The sequence below is a fragment of the Triturus cristatus genome, chromosome 2_2 (assembly GCF_964204655.1).
Source record: "Triturus cristatus chromosome 2_2, aTriCri1.1, whole genome shotgun sequence".
NCBI lineage: Eukaryota > Metazoa > Chordata > Amphibia > Caudata > Salamandridae > Triturus > Triturus cristatus.
Window position 1 is genome coordinate 807,987,174 of NC_140582.1, and position 21,622 is coordinate 808,008,795.

The window sequence follows — 21,622 nt, forward strand, 5'->3', positions numbered from 1 at the left end:
CCCTTATATGTGGTCTTGAATTCCAGGAACAGGCAGGATTTGTCCTGAGCATAATGACCTCTCACAACAGATCTGCACACTAATTGTAATACTTACCCAGATTTTACCAGAGCTACGGTGGAGTCAGTTTTTTTAGACGCTGATAAAGCATTGATTCTGTCATGTGATAGTTCATACGATTGGTACTCAGTAGACTGGGTTTGGGGCACTACATGATGAGATTTGTGGACCTGCTGAGTTCCTCCCAATTGGAGAGGATGAGTGTTAATAGCCATGAAACCGCTTACATGTCATCGAAAGGTATACCATTCCCAGAGATGAATGTCCTTCACTAGTAGGCGACTGATACTCTGTATGTACGCAGCTACCAACACATCTTAGCATTCCTTGGGGAGATGATCTAAATAACCCTTACTCTACTCACCGGAAATCCTGCTCCTGAGTAATCTTATGCTTACACTGACATTAAAACAAGCAGTTGCAAAGAAACTGGAGAAACGAGGTTTAAGAAAAGTAAGTCATCTGTATTTTGAGGGTGTGTTCACATCCTTACAACAGTTTTAAGCATTTGGAAATAACTAACCCACTCAAAACAGTCTCATATTTCAGATTATGTCAGGCAGTTAGAGCCCGAGCCCCCATATTTCCAGAAAAACCCACAGAACTAAAATATTCAACTATAGTTATGCAGCTGAAAGAAACCCATTCCTGGGTGGCCAAACAGTACCAATTATTTCATGCCACTAGGAATGGCACTGCAATACAGCTATGAGACACTGGGATGTGTATATTGGAGTCCAGTGGCTAGCAGTAAAGTATGTATACTGTTGTTTGCAAACAGCTCTGCTATCAATGAATCACAGACATAAATTACTGCATTTTAAATTTATCCACAAGCCGAATATTTCACCCAAGCTTTGCTCCATAAAATTGACTCGAGCAGGTCACAAGTGTAACAGAAGTAGGACCCCCTGCAAGTTGGTTGTATTCATGGCAGCTTAGGAGGTGGTAGCATGACGTGGTACAGTGCAATCTGAATGCTGAATCGTGTGCCACTCTATGTCCCGATACAGCCAAGCCTTGAGAAATATGGCCCCAGTCCGGTGGTATCTCCACGAAAGAGGGACTCGGGTGTCTTAGACACACACTCATCCATTATGGATGCCAACATGTGAGAAGTGTGGAGGCTGATTGAAGGTAGGTGGTTAGTTGGGTCTGATATTATACATTGTGTCTAAAAATGGCAGGTCTCACATTGTGACTCATATATAACAAAGCATGGGTCCATCGGTGTACACATATGTGTAGCACAATATTGTAGTTAGTATTCGATGCATAATGCTGAAATAATGCTGATTGCGCTTTTCTTGCCTACTGTAATGACTTTGAAAAAGTTCAATAAAATTAAAACCATACTGCTTTTGTCTGGGGAAGTGTGGGAACGCTGATCAAAATGCAAGGCATTCTTTGAAAGAAAGTGTGAAATGTGTGCAAGCCAAACCATGTGTCGCTTCCAGAAATGTCTAGGCTTGATAGGTTTCCCTGGGTTCAGACAGACACTGGACCCATAAACGACAGCTGCCTATCCTCAGAATGATTGACATTCAAACAAATAATATTGATGTTTCCATGTCCCATTTTAGGGCATTTCCTGTTTTGGCCAACAGGCCCTCTAACGCAAGTTGGGATGCTCTATTATCGGGAAAAGTGTGGGATTGCTGGGTGTACGGCTTATGTTGATTCCCACAGATCCTTCAAATTTCCTTAACAGGAATGAGAGGCAAATCTGGGATTTTAGCCAAAGTTTGACATTTGCAGGGATTTCTCTGTAAGAAAAATTATGAGATTCAAGCAAGCCATACTACCCTGGCCTCCCCTGGTGCCTACTTTTCCGAAATGTCTAGGGTTCGTAAATTTCCTTGGATACCAACTGACCTAGGGCACAAAAACAACAGTTACCCATATCACCAGAAAGCTATGAATTCAATGCAAAATCTAGACATTTTCATGGTATGTTTTGGGTCGCAGTCGATAGATCCAGCCATGCATTGTGTGATACCATTTTCAATTGAAGAAAGTGTGGGATCACTGGGATGTAAGATGTTTGTCCATACCATGATATTCCAGAACTTTCCCTCACAGAAATGTGAAGGAATTCTATAATATTAGCCAAAAATTGACTTTGTAGGTATTCATGCCAGCCAATCCATTCAGGACATTTTCAAAAATGTCTGAGGTTGGTAAGTTAACTTAGGTTCTCGTCAACTACAGGCCCAAATATTGCAGTTACCCCCATTACGAGAATCACTGTTAATCAAATCCAAAACCTTGATGTTGCCATGGTGTGTTTTTGGGCCTTCTCTGTTTCATGAGATATACCCTCTCACACATGTGGAGTAACGATTTTTATCAGTAGTAGAACAATTTTTATTATCTTTTGAATTTCTCTAAATTTTCAGCTTCCAGATGTGTGAGTGTGCGATAAAAAAAATTTGTAAAATGCCCTATGAATCACAGGCTATGATCGGTACCTCCAACTCAGATTGGTATGAATAACCTTTGTGCTAAACCAAATTCTGGGGCACATTTCAAAAATACATACCTTTCCTTCATACCAAGTTTCATTCATTAAAGTTTACATTATGAATTAATGAATGGTCGAAACACAATTAAAAATCGTCATAAGCCGCCACTTCATTGATGGCTCTGGGTATTGTGTTTTTTTGGACAACCGACACCATATGCCTGTGACTAGAAGAGTCTGATAGGCATTACCGTTGATTACTGTCTTAGTTTGGACATCAGGGCAAAAACTCTAGATAAAAACATTGTCATTGATTTTAATGTTTCCTATTTACTTTCACTCGTTTTAATACCAATAATTAAGTACTTTGAAAATATCATGACTGATCTACAAAAATTACTAATTTCAGATTTGTGTTTACTCAGTAAGTAGAAGGCACAAAAATAGAAATATTGACTGTCATTTAGAAATTTGTGCAAACTGTGGGGCATTTTGACGTTCTGGTGGCAATAATCCCTTTGTCTTATTTACAAGGTGGCGTTAAGTCACTTAACGTTGTTTAACGACGCCTTGTAAATAATGCCCCTATTCACACAGCACTTAACGTGAAAGGGGCGGGCAATGGGTGTTGCAGTGGGCATTTTGCTGCAATACCCTTTACTTTTTGACGCAGCCCCCTATTTACAAGGTTGGCATAAATATGGGGCAGCACCAAAAATAGGACCAGGGAAAACCTGGTCTTAAACTGGTGCAATGAGGAGAAATGCTTTATTTCTCGCCGTTTGTATGTGTGCTGCATTGTGCAGCACACATAAAAACAACAAAACGCCTTGCATGATTATTTATGTGCAGGAAGGTGTCCCTTCCTGTACATAAACAACCATTAAATAATGATGAGTTGCAACTTCTATATGTGCTGCATTCTGCAGCACACATAGAAGTTACAAATCACCTTTAGTGATTGTTTATGTGCAGGAAGGAACACCTTCCTGCACATGAACAATCATTCCCTGCAAAGCAGGCACCCTTGCACTCTGGTGCAAGGGTGCCTGCGTTGGCGCTAGGCAGCTACATTTAGTGCTAAGAGAAATACAGGGGTGTACCGTATTATTGTAAATAAGTCCCATCCCTGCATTTTCAGAATGTTGGAGTGCAGTGTTACCCATTGTGGCTTAACACTGCACTCCGCCATTCTGTTGTGAATATGCCCCTGTGGTGTTTTATGAAAACCCCAAATTCAGCCAAATGTTGGCCTTTTTTTGGTTCACTCAAAGGGAAACCACGAACCTCAGGCTACCATGTAGGAAAAATGATGTTAATTTGGCCTAGGTACATTTTGAGAAAACAGTCACCAAGGCTTACGCAAAAAGCTACACAAATATTAAAAATATCACCACTGGGGTGGATACCTCAGCACTTGAAGGGTTTGAAGAATACTCCAAAACAGAACACACGCTTTTGGTGCAAAATGAGTAAATATTAGTTTACTGCTGAGTGGTCTATTTCAAGCTGAATCCACATTATTTTGTATTTTTCATAGACCTGTACCCTTAATAAACAAGAATAGCTCAATATGGTGGCACCCTGACATCACCCATACACTGACCTTTCTGAGCCCCAGCTTCCCATGGCTGCGCACATGAATGAGACCTGTCCCTATTCCATACTCTGAATGTTTTGTGTGTAGATGGAATTAAAAGACCAGGAGCAGCCTAATACTCTCATTAGACACTGCTCATCTTCACCAAGATGGTTTTGTCTGCACCAGCCCAGGAAAAGCTGCAATATACCACTGTTCCACCTCCTCACTGGGCTACAGTTTATTCTCCTTCCCGTGACACTGCTACATCTTGTGCTTGTAGGTAAGAGTTTTAGGTAGGTTGATTCTCTCCCACTGATGCCAGAGTCTAATTGAATCTTTCTTTTGCTCACCACACCACTCCAGTTTGGACCCAGCCATATGCAAATTAGTCTTGACCCTGTTCCTTGTGGGAACAGTCCAGCCCGAACTGCCAAACTGGGGTGGTGTGGTGAGCAAAATAATGATGGATTAAACCCAGATCATTGTGACTGGGGGTGAATGTTCGCATTGTCCAGCATTCCGTCCATCAATTGTTTCTTTTGCATATGTCGCCATAAGTGGGAAGGGTATGCCCGGACGTGGGTCCCGTGCTCACTACACCACTTGATTCAAGCTAGCCTGGCTGATGAAGGGTGATGCACTGAAACCGGTCCCAAAATACTTGTTTCTGGTCCAGGGAGGCCCTAGCTTGGCAGTTCGGGCTGGAATGTTCCCACGAGGAACAGGGTCAAGACTGATTTGGCATATGGCTGGGTCCAATCTAGGGTGGTGTGTTGAACAAAAGAATGATGGATTAAACCCAGATCCTTGTGACAGGGGGTGAATGTTTGCATTGTCCAGCATTCCGTCCCTCAATTGTTTCTTTTGCAGAGTCTAATTGAAAGCACCAAGTCAGCATATGGTGTTCGACCAGTCACCATAGTACGGGTCAGTGCACCAGGCTCTACGGGCTCTTCAGAAGCTTTAGGTTTATGCCAAAGGGCCTTTGTTCCCCAGACTCAGATCCTTGGGAACTTTTTCTTTCCAGGCTGTGGAGAGGGACATTGATAGAGAGTACACCTGCAACAAAACTACAATGGTGTTAATTTCTCATTCAGAGTGAGAAGGCACCCAAGGTTAGCATGGGACAAATTACTTGTGGGATGCTGTTTGTGGAGAAAAACATTGAGATCCTCTTATCTTGATCTACATATAGTCAGGCCCTTAGAAACATTATTTTTATAAATAATGTTAAATATATGTAAATCTAAAATGAAACTACATGTCAAGTATTGCAGCATCGTTTGAATCACTTGAGCAAGATCTTACAAAAATGATAAAACTAGCGTTGTAAGCTATAATAAAACATGTCCATCACACTAGCATCTGCTTATAGATAAAATTGTGTAATCAATAAGATCATCCAGTCTTACTACTGTTCACTGACAAACCTTAAAAGTCCACGATACATGATGTACTCGCACCACCTGCTGTGATCTGTTGAGTCGATGTCCTAATGAAAGAAAGCAAGAAGAGTGTGTATTAACTCCACAATGCAGGCAAAAAGAAGGCATTAGACTTTCTAACAAGCTTCACATTTTTTATTAGCTGGTGCCATAAGATACATTTCAATGGCCACAGCATGCTTTACCAATTGGAAAGTACGGTGCCAAGAAGATGCCATTTTTGTACTGCAATCAAGTTAGCATTTGAGATCCACTGTTTAAAGTTCTCTTTTTTTTAGGAATATTTAGTGGTTATCCAGTCAATACCGCATCTTAAATTGTAAGAAGCAAATACCACTTTCCCCTTTTAAATAGGGATACTGTAATAGAGAGGAACGGGGACCCTCCCCCACTCACATCTTGGATACGTTGATCGTCCACAGCTCTAAATTGATATTTCAGAGAATTGTTTAGGTGAACATTTACCTATTCTACCATTTTATAAGTTAATGCAGCTTTCAACCTTTGCAGTCTTAATCAAATTTCAGCTTCTTCGTTGTGCTTCAATGTGGTAAACCCTAATTCTATTGATCTAAGTTTCTTTCACTTCTATAGTAAATTTTCATGAATGGAACAACGCTTCTTTAGAGGTCAGCAGCACCAACCTTAATGTAGTCCCAGACACTAACAAAAATGCCCGAACTAATGATAGAGGGAGAGGGAGCTTCCGACACAAAAAAGTCACCCTCAGGAATCAATATTTGTAATCTGTGTTACATTACAGAGGGAGAGAAAATGACGACAGTGACAGCTGATGAAAGCCCAGCGTATGCAATTTTGGTGCTTCATCCATGAGCAGGCACATGAAATCCAATCATGAGCAGTGTTTCAGCCGTAAAGAGAAAAGATGCAGTGAGGAAGAGTGACATCTTCCGTTCAGGTAACTGCTCCACTGGCGATTGTACCACTGAATACCGACCCCCAGAATATCATGATAGAAGACTATCGAGGACAACGTTTCGATATAGAAACATAAGTGCTAATGGGGAAGTATAGAATTACTATTCCTAACTTCACATCTACATACCTTGAAGATATATTTAGATACATGTGGAGTTATGTATATTAAATCTAGACTTACTTATATGTTAATATTTTATTTTATAGTTTGTCCTCGATATTGTGTCCCATCGATATTCTGGGGTCGAGATTCAGGGTGTGCACCTCCACTGGAAACATTTGTTTTCGTCACTTGGAGTTTATTTTTATAAACAGTTGTTAAGCTGAAAATACATTTTTGAGCTAAAAAAGCTCAATGAAAACAAAAAATAACAAGCATTGGAAATGCAATAGGTCTTGCAATTCCTTAAGTTAGAGCTATTGGCGTTGTAAATGGCGTTGTAAATGACAATGTCTTTTATCCATAATGTATGACACACATGAGCGGGTCGAGCAGAAAGAACATCGCCTACTCCCACAGTACCTTGCTCCTGCCACGAATTATGCTGCTTTGAAAGTTGTTTTTTAAAAGACACCTGCAGGTCAGTGCATAGGTATGTGTGCGGTATATGCAAGGGCCAATCAAACTGCAAATCAGAACTTTCCTAAGTCCCTCCAAAAATGTTGTTAGTCGAGTCTGGTATACTTTGGCAACGCACAGCTCTCCCTTGCCGATGACCCCCTGCAGCCGGTGAAAGTAACGCCCAAAGCAACAGCCGCCCTTTCCACCAAACACACACAAGCTGCAGGTCCAGGGCGTAATCTGTAGTGTGTATAAATGTATTGCCCTTCCCCTGCTGCGAGGGCCACACCAGCCCTGCCCGGCTCAAAATCAAAAGTTACTTTATTACAAGTCACAGAATCTGGGGAGACCAGACAGATGTCTGCGGGGAGCAGCCCTGTCCTGTCCCAGCTGCGAGCAACGAAAAACAAAGACAGCGGGAACCGCGGCATCACAGCCCCGGGGAAGCTGAGGCTGAGCTATGACACCCGGGACGGGAGTCCCACACACCAAGAAGAGCTTACGCTGCATTAATGTATCTGTATAACTATGCAGTCAGTCACTCACCGGCAGACGCCGATTCTCTATCTGCCTTTTAGGTAGCCTTCTCCATAACCCGTGTGCCCGAAGCTCACTGTCCTCGTGACGAAGGGCACCGTAGCTCTAGACCCGCTGTTTGAGCCACGCCAGGATCGGGGCTCAAGGCGCTGCAGACGCTGTTCTCTGGTTGTGTCCTGGACTCAGCGAGTCGCACATCCCGCGATGTGCAAGGGTTGTAGATCCGGGAGCAACGCGGGGTCCCACGGGACAGGAAGCGCTTGAAATGGCCGAGCAGCTCCGCGTTGGTAGTCTGCCCCCGGCCCGGCACAGGAAGTCCAGCACCTCTTCCTGAGTTCCCGAGCCATCATGCAAGAAACAGCGCCTGACCATTTAATTGAAATAAGCTCTCGCCTTTGCGGGACGGCAGACGCTTGTTTACATCACGCTTTCCCCTTAATTAAAAAAACAAAGTACCTACACCAACTAGAAGGAGGAGAGGTCGCCGTCGCTCCACTCGGGCTCCTACTTGACTGCGGGCCAGCGCCTGCGGTGCCGCGCCGCAGCTCATCAGCAGAGTGGAGAGCGTGCTCATGTACGAGTCCGGATGGGCGGGCCTAAAGGAGACAGGGAGGGTACATACCTTGAAGATATATGTAGGTACAAGTGGAGTTATGTATATTAAATCTAGACTTACTTATATGTTAATATTTTATTTTATAGTTTGTCCTCGATATTGTGTCCCATCGATATTCTGGGGTCGAGATTCAGGGTGTGCACCTCCACTGGAAACATTTGTTTTCGTCACTTGGAGTTTATTTTTATAAACAGTTGTTAAGCTGAAAATACATTTTTTACAAACAAGCCTCACTTTAAATCAAAAGCGAGCGTTTTACATAATGTGTGACGCGCGCAATGAAAAGCATAGGCGGAGCTTCAACCCCACTTCCAACTTCAACATGACGGCAATAGATCTCACAGAACGAGCAGCGCATGCGCTGCAATGCTAGGCGAGACCTAAAAAGGATATTCTTAGAACCATACTTACTGGTCCGAAATAGAGAACTTTGTATCGGCAAAGGTATGGCTTTCACTAAAGACACCATAATCGTTAAACAATATAACTACACATACTTGTCATTGAAGATATATGCTACAGGCTATCCTTGGGTGCCGTGGAACACAGGTTTGGAGGGGTTTGAAGCTCTTGTCTCATGTTGCAATAGTATTTTGTATCTGTTATAATCAAATTATGAGTTTTTAACTCCAGGTCAGTCCACGGATCAGGACATATCTACCCTCCTTATCAAACCGTTTTTCTTGTGGTACGAACAGGACCCCAGATCGTATCCAAAAGGCCGCCCCACGAGTAAATGCAGAGACAGCCGTATTATACAATTTCCCTCTCCATTTCTTGTGAAGTTTGGTTGTTTGCAGTGCTATTAAGTGTGCTTCCTGCAAAAACACTATTTTCACCTTTTGTCGGATCAATTGGGCGTGTACTCTATGCCTTTTGTGAGGAGAACCTATTCCCCGGATGTTTCATGTGAGGCAAGTGTATTGTTGTGCCGTATTAGAACTAGCATCGAGATATAAGGGGGTTAACCTGTTAGTAAAGAATTTCTGTGAAGTCCGACCCGCCAGCACCCCTGTCAAAAATCCCAATACATGGTCCAAATGTAGAACTTGGTTCGGCCAAACTGTAATAACAATACTTAATAATTCAAAACATTTAACATTTGCTACTGCAAAGGGGGCATGGCTAAAAGTGACTCTGGGAACTACTAGTATCCCAAACAATGATAATCTCCCTTAAACACAGTAGAGGGGGGGCGCCGCCTGTCCCCCGCCCAGGGGTCCCACCACCCGCGTCATGAGTCAGTGTTCAAGTCTCTGAGAGGATGGTGAAGAGCAAACACCCGCACCGCTCAGATGACTAGTAATGTTACACTGTCACACAAGGAGTGTCACGTGGTTTTAGGCCACTCCCTATTTACAGTGCTAAGTTAGCTCAATCACGTTAGCTGTTAGACAGCCATCTTGCTGCTTTTGCTGCCTTTGCACCAGACACTGTTGTTACATGTTATTCATTTGAGAAATGCAGACTCGCTCTTGTCTCAAATGAATGTTATTTATACATCGTTAACAGTTGCTAGTGCCCTTGGTCTGTACATCGAGTAAAGAACTGTTCTAGGACACTAGACGGTGCCGGCTGATTGTGTTCAGGGTGATCGTACCACTGTTTAGTCATAACATGCACGCAGCTGCAAATACCAGAAAGTAGTAGGCTTTAATATTACAGCGCAGCAGGTTTTTAGACACATTCGATAGAAGAGCTGAAGCAGAGAACACTGAGCTGATCCTGTGATGTGATACACCTAAGCTGATCTATACGGTATGGGGTCCCCTATGCAAGCCTATGAGACCTTCTAATAGTCTAATAATATTTTATTAGTTGCTAGAGAAAGGAGGGTGGTTGTTTTCCACTGTCATTATTAATATGATCGCTCCTTTCATTTTCTATGGTATTGTAACAATGCTAATGGTAATGATCTTAACCATTTGTCTGCTTATGTTAGCCAAAGTACTGTATAACAGGACTCGAGGTTTATGAATAAATTCTTTAAACTTTACTGTGTCTTAGTTATTCTGTTGTGGACTGATATATAAGTGCAAACGGGTATTTCGGGTTCCCACCATTCCTGAGAATAACTAAGTCGCATGTTCTGGGTTGTCTATACATTGGCACCGCCGAGCTAAATCTCGGATAACGAATGTGACACTAAGCTAGTCGGATAAGGGGTTCTTAGTTCTGAGGGGAGTTTCTGGTACACCACTATTCTCTAAGGTTCTGGTTTCCTGCGCATAGTTCTGTGCATACGCAGAATCCCTACAACATGGCGCACCTAACGTTTGGTCTTAACCCCTTCGATGCTCATGACGGAACGGTTCCGTCATGAGCATCGGTTGGGCTGTGCTCATGACGGAACCGTTCCGTCATGAGGACAGCCCCCGGGGGAAGCGCTGGCGCTCCCCCCCTTGTCCCTCGATCTTGGCCCCCTTTACGGGGGTGGCAGCGGAAGAGCTTCCGCTGCCACCCCCGACCCCCCCCGAGCCCCCCCACGCTTTCTGATGACGTCAGCGCGCACAGCGCGCGCCGGCGTCATCAGGAAGCGTTGGACGCGCTGGAATCCATTTCTTCCAGCGCGTCCAAGGCAGCAAGAGGTAGGTTCCGTTGTCCGGTGGGGGCCGCGGGGGTGATTTCTTTTGTATTGAGGCATCGGGGGAGAGGAAAGAGTATTTCCTCTCCCCCGATGTCTCAATACAGGGCATTCCTGCTCCACGATCGCGCACAGCGTCGCGATCGTGGAGTAGGGATGCCCCACTAGACACCAGGGATTTGTTTATTTGGATTTGGGAAGCGACCCCTTAGGCAAGGGTCGCTTCCTTGGGGACGAAAATTTTGCAAAGTCTTTTCTGCCCCCCCTGGGGGCAGATCGGCCCGCTTTCTGCGCGTTTCTGCCCCCGGGGGGCAGAAAAGCCCACTAGTCACCAGGGATGCTGTTCCTACTATGTAGGAAGCGACCCCTTGGGCAAGGGTCGCTTCCTTGGGGGCAAATTTTGTTGAAGTCTTTTCTGCCCCCCCTGGGGGCAGATCGGTCCGCTTTCTGCGCGTTTCTGCCCCCGGGGGGGGCAGAAAAGCCCACTAGACACCAGGGATATTGGTTATGCTATGTAGGAAGCGACCCCTTAGGCAAGGGTCGCTTCCTTTGGGGGCCAAATAATTTGAAGTCTTTTCTGCCCCCCCTGGGGGCAGATCGGTCTTCTTTCTGCCCGTTTCTCCCCCTAGGGGGGGCAGAAAAGCCCACTAGACACCAGGGATGTCTATTTCGTTAAGTAGGAAGCGACCCCTTGGGCAAGGGTCGCTTCCTAGGGTGGTAAAGTGATTAGGAGACTTTTCTGCCCCCCCTGGGGGCAGATCGGTCGTCTTTCTGCCCGTTTCTGCCCCCAGGGGGGGCAGAAAAGCCCACTAGACACCAGGGATGTCTTTTTCTTTATGTAGGAAGCGACCCCTTGGGCAAGGGTCGCTTCCTTTGCGGCCTAATTTTTTAGAATACTTTTCTGCCCCCCCCTGGGGGCAGATTGGTCGTCTTTCTGTCCGTTTCTGCTCTTTGGGGGGGGGCAGAAAAGCCCACTAGACACCAGGGATATAAATATTATTGTAGGAAGCGACCCCTTGGGCAAGGGTCGCTTCCTTGGGCCCCTAAATGTTTTGAAGACTTTTCTGCCCCCTCTGTGGGCAGATCGGTTTTATTTTTTTGCCGTTTCTGCTCCCATTGGAGGCAGAAAAGCCCACTAGACACCAGGGAATTAGTTCAATTAGAAATAGAAGTGACCCCTCGCTTCCAGGGTGCAATTTGTTATATGTATTTGGGTCACCTGCCCCGGGACTGAATAGCCTTTTTTTTCCTGCTGTTTTCTGCCTGACCTGGCACACAAACCGATTGACCATTTGGGTAGTGACATGGCATGTTATAATGTTTATTGTTATATGTTTTGTGATTTCCAATTGTAATGTTTTTTTTGTTTACTTTTTTGTTCTAGGTGAAGGCTTTTCTTCTGTTCACGGTGACATTTTGGTTCTGGTGGTTTTGCTGTTTGTGTAGTTTGGTAAGAGACTGTTTTTTTGTACAATGCAAATGTGTTTGATTTCTCTGCCTGTTTTTTTTTGCAAATGGTGTAATAATAGCAGTATGTTTGGTTTTTGAGTTTCAAAAACTTTTTGCATTGGTGCATGATGTGTATTTTGTTGTCTTGTGAGTAATTTGTTTTTTTTTCTTCTTTCTAGTTTGATATCGTTGGTCTTTGCTGTGTCACTGCAGAGTTTGTTTCTGGTGAGTGTAGCTGTCTCTTTTGATTTTGGATTGTATAGTTTTTGAGTACATTGATCTTATTGATATAAGGTACACATTTCTTTACTTACTTGGTTTGCACATTGTTGGTTGTTGTTGACTTGTTTGTGCAGTCTTCCATCTTAGTAGGTATAATGGCTAGCCGCAGGATGACTGCTCAGCAGGTTGTTGGTTTGCTGTTTGAGTCTTCCTCTGATATTGGGTCAGAGACTGACTCTGCTTCTGAGGGAGAGGGGGCAGGGGACGATTCTGGCAGTGAGTTTTCTCTCCGTATGGGGTCATCGGATGATGAAGATACTCTTAGCGCGGATGAAGTGCCTGTGTTAGAGGAGGAGACTGATGTGCCGATAGTGCGGCAAGAGGCATCTGGGCTGCAGCCTGCGCCTGCAAGGCTTCCCGTTGGTGTAGTGCGGCAAGAGACATCTGGGCTGCAGGCTGGGACTGCAAGGCTTCCCGTTGGTGTAGTGCGGCAAGAGGCATCTGGGCTGCAGGCTGGGGCTGCAAGCCTTTCCGTTGGTGTAGTGCGGCAAGAGACATCTGGGCTGCAGGCTGGGGCTGCAAGTCTTCCCGTTGAAAGTGATGACCTCTGGGTTGCCCCTGGCATGGTGCAGCCGGAATTTCCTGAGTTTACTGGTGTTCCAGGGTCTAGAGTGAATACCGAGAACTTTTTGCCTGTAAATTTTTTTCAGTTGTTTATGGACGATGTGTTTTTGGCAGAGATTGTTGAGCAGACTAATTTGTATGCCGAACAGTTTTTGAGGGACAACAGTGCCAGTCTTAAGCCACACTCTAGAGCTACCCGGTGGACTCCCACAAATGTTGAAGAGATGAAGAAGTTCTTGGGTTTAACTTTTTTGATGGGCTTGCTAAGGAAGCCATCATTGGCTTCATATTGGTCTAGCAGTCCCTTGATGGCAACGTCTATTTTTCCGGCAGTCATGAGTCGTGACAGGTATTTGCTTCTGCTTCGGATGATGCACTTTGTAGATAATGGTTTAGCGTTGCCACGAGATCACCCTGATTGTGACCGTCTTTTTAAGATTAGGCCTGTCCTTGATCACTTTGTTGATCGATTTTCTGAGATTTATGCCCCTGGTAGAGAAATTGCAGTGGATGAGTCTTTGGTGTTGTTCAAGGGCCGCTTGGTTTTTAGGCAATACATTCCTAGTAAGAGGGCACGCTATGGAATAAAGCTGTATATGCTGTGTGACAGTAGGACTGGATATGTCTCTAATTTCAGGGTGTACACCGGTAAGGAATCTAGGTTTAACCTCCCTGGTTGTCCGTCCACTTTTGGAGTGACTGAGAAAATTGTTTGGGAACTTGGAAGAGGATTTTTTAACAAAGGCCACCATTTATATGTAGATAACTTCTACACTGGTGTACGGTTGTTCAGGGAATTGGCCAAAGTGGACACTTTTGCTTGTGGCACAGTCCGCTGTAACCGTAAAGGTTTTCCGAAAGAACTTGTTTGTCAAAAGCTTGTGCGGGGACAGTGCAGTGCGTTGCGTTGCCAGGAGCTTCTTGCTGTGAAGTTTACAGACAGGAGAGATGTCTACATGCTGACTTCCATCCATGATGAAAGCACTGCACCTGTGACTGTTTGGGGTCAGGTCGCTGAAGCGCGCAAACCTGTATGTGTTTTAGACTATAATAGGTACATGGGTGGTGTTGACAGAGTAGATCAGAGGTTGGAACCTTACACTGCTCTTCGTAAGGCTTACATTTGGTACAAGAAGTTGGCTATCCATCTTTTCCACTTGGCAATGTTTAATGCTTTTGTTGTGTTCCTGGATTCTTGCCCTGAGTCAACGATGACTTTTGTTAAGTTTCAGGAGTCTGTAATAGGCAGCCTTGTTGTAGTGGAACAGGCAAGTGTTCCTAGAGTTGGACTGGTGGAGGATGTTGCTAGATTGAAAGAACGCCACTTTCCAGATCACATTCCTCCCACACCCGCAAAAGATTTTCCCAGTAGGAGATGTAGAGTCTGTTGGCGAAGAGGTACGCGGAAGGAGTGTCGTATGTACTGCCCCGATTGTCCCTCTCATCCTGCACTGTGTCTCTCTGCTTGTTTTAGAGCGTACCACACGCGAAAAAATTTTTGGGAGGATTCTTGAGTGGTAAAGTGAACTGGCTGGTCTGTATTCTTTGGATAATTTGATTCTGTTTCAAGGTTGGTGTTAGTGCAATGTATTTAGTTGCTGATTTTCTGTTAGAAAATTTGTATCTATTTGCGATTTGTTTGTGTTTTTATTTTTTTCTAAAAAAATCCAAAATGTGATGGCGGTGTGTGTAGGCTTGCGCTTGGCTGTTGGTGTGTGTGGACTGGCACTTGGTTGGTGGTGTGCGTGGAATGGTGCTTGGCTGACGGTGTGCGTGGACTGGCGGTGTGCATGGACTGGCGGTGTGCGTGGACTGGTGCGTGGCTGGTGGTGTGCGTGGCTGGTGGTGTGCGTGGAATGGTGCTTGGCTGGCGGTGTGCGTGGAATGGTGCTTGGCTGGTGGTGTGCGTGGAATGGTGCTTGGCTGGCGCTGTGCGTGGACTGGTTCTTGGCTGGCAGTGTGTGTGGACTGGTGGTGTGTGCGGACTGGTGTTTGGCTGGTGGTGTCCGTGGACTGGAGCTTGGCTGGTGGTGTCCGTGGACTGGAGCTTGTCTGGTGGTGTGTGTGGACTGGAGCTTGGCTGGCGGTGTGTGTGGAATGGTGCTTGTCTGGTGGTGTCCGTGGACTGGAGCTTGGCTGGCGGTGTAGGTGGATTGGCGATTGGCTGCCGGTGTGCCTGGACTGGCGATTGGATGGTGGTGTGCCTGGACTGGCGCTTGGCTAGCGGTGTGCGTGGACTGGCGTTTGGCTAGCGGTGTGTGTCGACCGGTGCTTGGCTGGCTGTGTGTGAGTAGTGACTTTCTGCTGGTCACTACACACACTGCTAGCTGAGTGCCACTCCACGCAATCCTTCTGCCTGTGTAGTTGCTGTGTCTGGATTGTGGGCGTGTGAAAGTGATGGGCCCTTGAATGGCGCTGTGTGCCGGTGTGAGTTTTGTTATGTGATGGGCCCGCGGCTGGCGGTGTGAATGGTTTTGTATGTCTCACACGTATGAAAGGTGTATGAATGGCCTGTAAAGAGGTTGGTGCCTTGTCGTGGCTTTACAGCTCACGAGCTGTGAGTCAATGGTTCAGTTTCTTGCCCTTTCAATTATTACCAGTGCATTTCATTTTTTGTGAAATCACTTGGTAATACAATTTTATCTACTGAACCATCACTCACCCTCGTGCCAAATCCAACCAGTATGTGCGTGTGCTTGCGGGTTAGATGACTGTGCAGTAATATTTGTTTTTTTGAAGCAGGGTGTACCTTGTCCCTTTTTGGTGATTTTTGTACTGTGTTGCTTTTGTACCTGGTGGTGCGAATGGTCTTGTTTGTATCACGTATGAAAGGTGTGTGAATGGCCTGTAAAGCGGTTGGTGCCTTGACGTGGCTTTACAGCTCACGAGCTGCAAGTCATTGGTTTGGTTTTTTGTGAATTTAATTATTGACAGTGCATTTCATATTTGTGAAATCTCTTGTTAATAAAATTTAATACACTGAACCATGACTTGCCCTCGTGCCAAATCCAACCAGTATGTGTGTGTGTTTGAGGAATAGATGGTTGTGCAGGAATCTTTTTTTTTTGTTTCTCTGCCAAGGTACACTTTCCATGTAAGAATAACCCACCAACTGTAGATATTGTCGAAAACCTTTGGGAGTTCATGGTGATGTCTCTCTAGTGATTTGAAAAATATTTTTTATCCCCATTGTCCTGTAAACCTCAAATTGTCTGCCACATTTTCTTTGCAGTATTATTCCTAAATTCTCACGCTGTAGTAACAATAGGTAATCTGGTTATGCAAGGGGGGTTACTTTTGTTTTTTGCCCAGGGCTCGGCGGCCATCTAGGGAAACCTACCAAACCCAGGCATTTTTGAAAACTAGACACCCGGCGGCTTCCAGGGAGGTATGGCTTGCGTGGATCCCCCAACGTTTCCTTACCCAGAATCCCCTGCAAACCTCAATTTTTGCCCAAAAAATCACTTTTTTCACACATTTTGGGGTGGGAAAGTAGTGGCATCACCGGGCTCACACAAATTTACCACCACCCAGCGTTCCCCCAGGTCTCCCGGTAAAAATGGTGCCTCACTTGTGTGGGAGGCCCAAGTACCCGCGGCAGGCAAGGGCCCCAAAGGTAGTGAGGCCACCTCAAGATGGCCTATCGCCAAACCACCTGGTTTTGCAAGGGGGGTCACTTTGGTTTTTGGCCCGGTGCGCGGCGGCCATCTAGGGAAACCTACCAAACCCAGGCATTTTTGAAAACTAGACACCCGGCGGCTTCCAGGGAGGTATGGCTTGCGTGGATCCCCCAACGTTTCCTTACCCAGAATCCCCTGCAAACCTCAATTTTTGCTCAAAAAATCACTTTTTTCACACATTTTGGGGTGGGAAAGTAGTGGCATCACCGGGCTCACACAAATTTACCACCACCCAGCGTTCCCCCAGGTCTCCCGGTAAAAATGGTGCCTCACTTGTGTGGGAGGCCCAAGTACCCGCGGCAGGCAAGGGCCCCAAACGTAGTGAGGCCACCTCAAGATGGCCTATCGCCAAACCACCTGGTTTTGCAAGGGGGGTCACTTTGGTTTTTGGCCCGGTGCGCGGCGGCCATCTAGGGAAACCTACCAAACCCAGGCATTTTTGAAAACTAGACACCCGGCGGCTTCCAGGGAGGTATGGCTTGCGTGGATCCCCCAACGTTTCCTTACCCAGAATCCCCTGCAAACCTCAATTTTTGCTCAAAAAATCACTTTTTTCACACATTTTGGGGTGGGAAAGTAGTGGCATCACCGGGCTCACACAAATTTACCACCACCCAGCGTTCCCCCAGGTCTCCCGGTAAAAATGGTGCCTCACTTGTGTGGGAGGCCCAAGTACCCGCGGCAGGCAAGGGCCCCAAAGGTAGTGAGGCCACCTCAAGATGGCCTATCGCCAAACCACCTGGTTTTGCAAGGGGGGTCACTTTGGTTTTTGGCCCGGTGCGCGGCGGCCATCTAGGGAAACCTACCAAACCCAGGCATTTTTGAAAACTAGACACCCGGCGGCTTCCAGGGAGGTATGGCTTGCGTGGATCCCCCAACGTTTCCTTACCCAGAATCCCCTGCAAACCTCAATTTTTGCTCAAAAAATCACTTTTTTCACACATTTTGGGGTGGGAAAGTAGTGGCATCACCGGGCTCACACAAATTTACCACCACCCAGCGTTCCCCCAGGTCTCCCGGTAAAAATGGTGCCTCACTTGTGTGGGAGGCCCAAGTACCCGCGGCAGGCAAGGGCCCCAAACGTAGTGAGGCCACCTCAAGATGGCCTATCGCCAAACCACCTGGTTTTGCAAGGGGGGTCACTTTGGTTTTTGGCCCGGTGCGCGGCGGCCATCTAGGGAAACCTACCAAACCCAGGCATTTTTGAAAACTAGACACCCGGCGGCTTCCAGGGAGGTAGGCCATCTTGAGGTCGCCTCACTACGTTTGGGGCCCTTGCCTGCCGCGGGTACTTGGGCCTCCCACACAAGTGAGGCACCATTTTTACCGGGAGACCTGGGGGAACGCTGGGTGGTGGTAAATTTGTGTGAGCCCGGTGATGCCACTACTTTCCCACCCCAAAATGTGTGAAAAAAGTGATTTTTTGAGCAAAAATTGAGGTTTGCAGGGGATTCTGGGTAAGGAAACGTTGGGGGATCCACGCAAGCCATACCTCCCTGGAAGCCGCCGGGTGTCTAGTTTTCAAAAATGCCTGGGTTTGGTAGGTTTCCCTAGATGGCCGCCGCGCACCGGGCCAAAAACCAAAGTGACCCCCCTTGCAAAACCAGGTGGTTTGGCGATAGGCCATCTTGAGGTGGCCTCACTACCTTTGGGGCCCTTGCCTGCCGCGGGTACTTGGGCCTCCCACACAAGTGAGGCACCATTTTTACCGGGAGACCTGGGGGAACGCTGGGTGGTGGTAAATTTGTGTGAGCCCGGTGATGCCACTACTTTCCCACCCCAAAATGTGTGAAAAAAGTGATTTTTTGAGCAAAAATTGAGGTTTGCAGGGGATTCTGGGTAAGGAAACGTTGGGGGATCCACGCAAGCCATACCTCCCTGGAAACCGCCGGGTGTCTAGTTTTCAGAAATGTATAGGTTTGCTAGGTTTCCCTAGGTGCCGGCAGGGCTAGGGTACAAAATCTACAGCTAGTCACTTTGCCAAAAAAAGGGTCATTTTTCACTCCAAAACCACGTTGCGTTTTGCGCCGTTTCCTGTCGCGGGCACTAGGCCGACCCGCACAAGTGAGGTACCATTTTTCTCGTAGGACTTTGGGGAACGCGGGGTGGGTGGAAATTTGTGGATCCACGCAGATTCCAGAACTTTCCATCACAGAAATGTGGGGAAAATGTGTTTTTTTTGTCAATTTTTTACGTTTGCAAGGGATTCTGGGTAACAGACCATGGTGGGAGGCAGTCAAGTCACCCCATCCTGGATTCCCCTGGGTGTCTAGTTTTCAGAAATGTATAGGTTTGCTAGGTTTCCCTAGGTGCCGGCAGGGCTAGGGTACAAAATCTACAGCTAGTCACTTTGCCAAAAAAAGGGTCATTTTTCACTCCAAAACCACGTTGCGTTTTGCGCCGTTTCCTGTCGCGGGCACTAGGCCGACCCGCACAAGTGAGGTACCATTTTTCTCGTAGGACTTTGGGGAACGCGGGGTGGGTGGAAATTTGTGGATCCACGCAGATTCCAGAACTTTCCATCACAGAAATGTGGGGAAAATGTGTTTTTTTTGTCAATTTTTTACGTTTGCAAGGGATTCTGGGTAACAGACCATGGTGGGAGGCAGTCAAGTCACCCCATCCTGGATTCCCCTGGGTGTCTAGTTTTCAGAAATGTATAGGTTTGCTAGGTTTCCCTAGGTGCCGGCAGGGCTAGGGTACAAAATCTACAGCTAGTCACTTTGCCAAAAAAAGGGTCATTTTTCACTCCAAAACCACGTTGCGTTTTGCGCCGTTTCCTGTCGCGGGCACTAGGCCGACCCGCACAAGTGAGGTACCATTTTTCTCGTAGGACTTTGGGGAACGCGGGGTGGGTGGAAATTTGTGGATCCACGCAGATTCCAGAACTTTCCATCACAGAAATGTGGGGAAAATGTGTTTTTTTTGTCAATTTTTTACGTTTGCAAGGGATTCTGGGTAACAGACCATGGTGGGAGGCAGTCAAGTCACCCCATCCTGGATTCCCCTGGGTGTCTAGTTTTCAGAAATGTATAGGTTTGCTAGGTTTCCCTAGGTGCCGGCAGGGCTAGGGTACAAAATCTACAGCTAGTCACTTTGCCAAAAAAAGGGTCATTTTTCACTCCAAAACCACGTTGCGTTTTGCGCCGTTTCCTGTCGCGGGCACTAGGCCGACCCGCACAAGTGAGGTACCATTTTTCTCGTAGGACTTTGGGGAACGCGGGGTGGGTGGAAATTTGTGGATCCACGCAGATTCCAGAACTTTCCATCACAGAAATGTGGGGAAAATGTGTTTTTTTTGTAAATTTTTTACGTTTGCAAGGGATTCTGGGTAACAGACCATGGTGGGAGGCAGTCAAGTCACCCCATCCTGGATTCCCCTGGGTGTCTAGTTTTCAGAAATGTATAGGTTTGCTAGGTTTCCCTAGGTGCCGGCAGGGCTAGGGTACAAAATCTACAGCTAGTCACTTTGCCAAAAAAAGGGTCATTTTTCACTCCAAAACCACGTTGCGTTTTGCGCCGTTTCCTGTCGCGGGCACTAGGCCGACCCGCACAAGTGAGGTACCATTTTTCTCGTAGGACTTTGGGGAACGCGGGGTGGGTGGAAATTTGTGGATCCACGCAGATTCCAGAACTTTCCATCACAGAAATGTGGGGAAAATGTGTTTTTTTTGTCAATTTTTTACGTTTGCAAGGGATTCTGGGTAACAGACCATGGTGGGAGGCAGTCAAGTCACCCCATCCTGGATTCCCCTGGGTGTCTAGTTTTCAGAAATGTATAGGTTTGCTAGGTTTCCCTAGGTGCCGGCAGGGCTAGGGTACAAAATCTACAGCTAGTCACTTTGCCAAAAAAAGGGTCATTTTTCACTCCAAAACCATGTTGCGTTTTGCGCCGTTTCCTGTCGCGGGCACTAGGCCGACCCGCACAAGTGAGGTACCATTTTTCTCGTAGGACTTTGGGGAACGCGGGGTGGGTGGAAATTTGTGGATCCACGCAGATTCCAGAACTTTCCATCACAGAAATGTGGGGAAAATGTGTTTTTTTTGTCAATTTTTTATGTTTGCAAGGGATTCTGGGTAACAGACCATGGTGGGAGGCAGTCAAGTCACCCCATCCTGGATTCCCCTGGGTGTCTAGTTTTCAGAAATGTATAGGTTTGCTAGGTTTCCCTAGGTGCCGGCAGGGCTAGGGTACAAAATCTACAGCTAGTCACTTTGCCAAAAAAAGGGTCATTTTTCACTCCAAAACCATGTTGCGTTTTGCGCCGTTTCCTGTCGCGGGCACTAGGCCGACCCGCACAAGTGAGGTACCATTTTTCTCGTAGGACTTTGGGGAACGCGGGGTGGGTGGAAATTTGTGGATCCACGCAGATTCCAGAACTTTCCATCACAGAAATGTGGGGAAAATGTGTTTTTTTTGTCAATTTTTTACGTTTGCAAGGGATTCTGGGTAACAGACCATGGTGGGAGGCAGTCAAGTCACCCCATCCTGGATTCCCCTGGGTGTCTAGTTTTCAGAAATGTATAGGTTTGCTAGGTTTCCCTAGGTGCCGGCAGGGCTAGGGTACAAAATCTACAGCTAGTCACTTTGCCAAAAAAAGGGTCATTTTTCACTCCAAAACCACGTTGCGTTTTGCGCCGTTTCCTGTCGCGGGCACTAGGCCGACCCGCACAAGTGAGGTACCATTTTTCTCGTAGGACTTTGGGGAACGCGGGGTGGGTGGAAATTTGTGGATCCACGCAGATTCCAGAACTTTCCATCACAGAAATGTGGGGAAAATGTGTTTTTTTTGTCAATTTTTTACGTTTGCAAGGGATTCTGGGTAACAGACCATGGTGGGAGGCAGTCAAGTCACCC

At 46.5% G+C, this 21,622-nt stretch overlaps 1 protein-coding gene across 1 annotated transcript in view; it reads right to left on the reverse strand.

Annotated features, from left to right (window-relative positions):
* CWH43 (cell wall biogenesis 43 C-terminal homolog) overlaps positions 1-21,622 on the reverse strand; it is a 546,701-nt gene that overhangs the window by 13,734 nt on the left and 511,345 nt on the right. Inside the window, exon 14 of the mRNA XM_085642112.1 lies at positions 5,537-5,598. Coding sequence (XP_085498238.1) covers positions 5,537-5,598 — 62 coding nt within the window. The remainder of the gene's footprint in view (positions 1-5,536; positions 5,599-21,622) is intronic.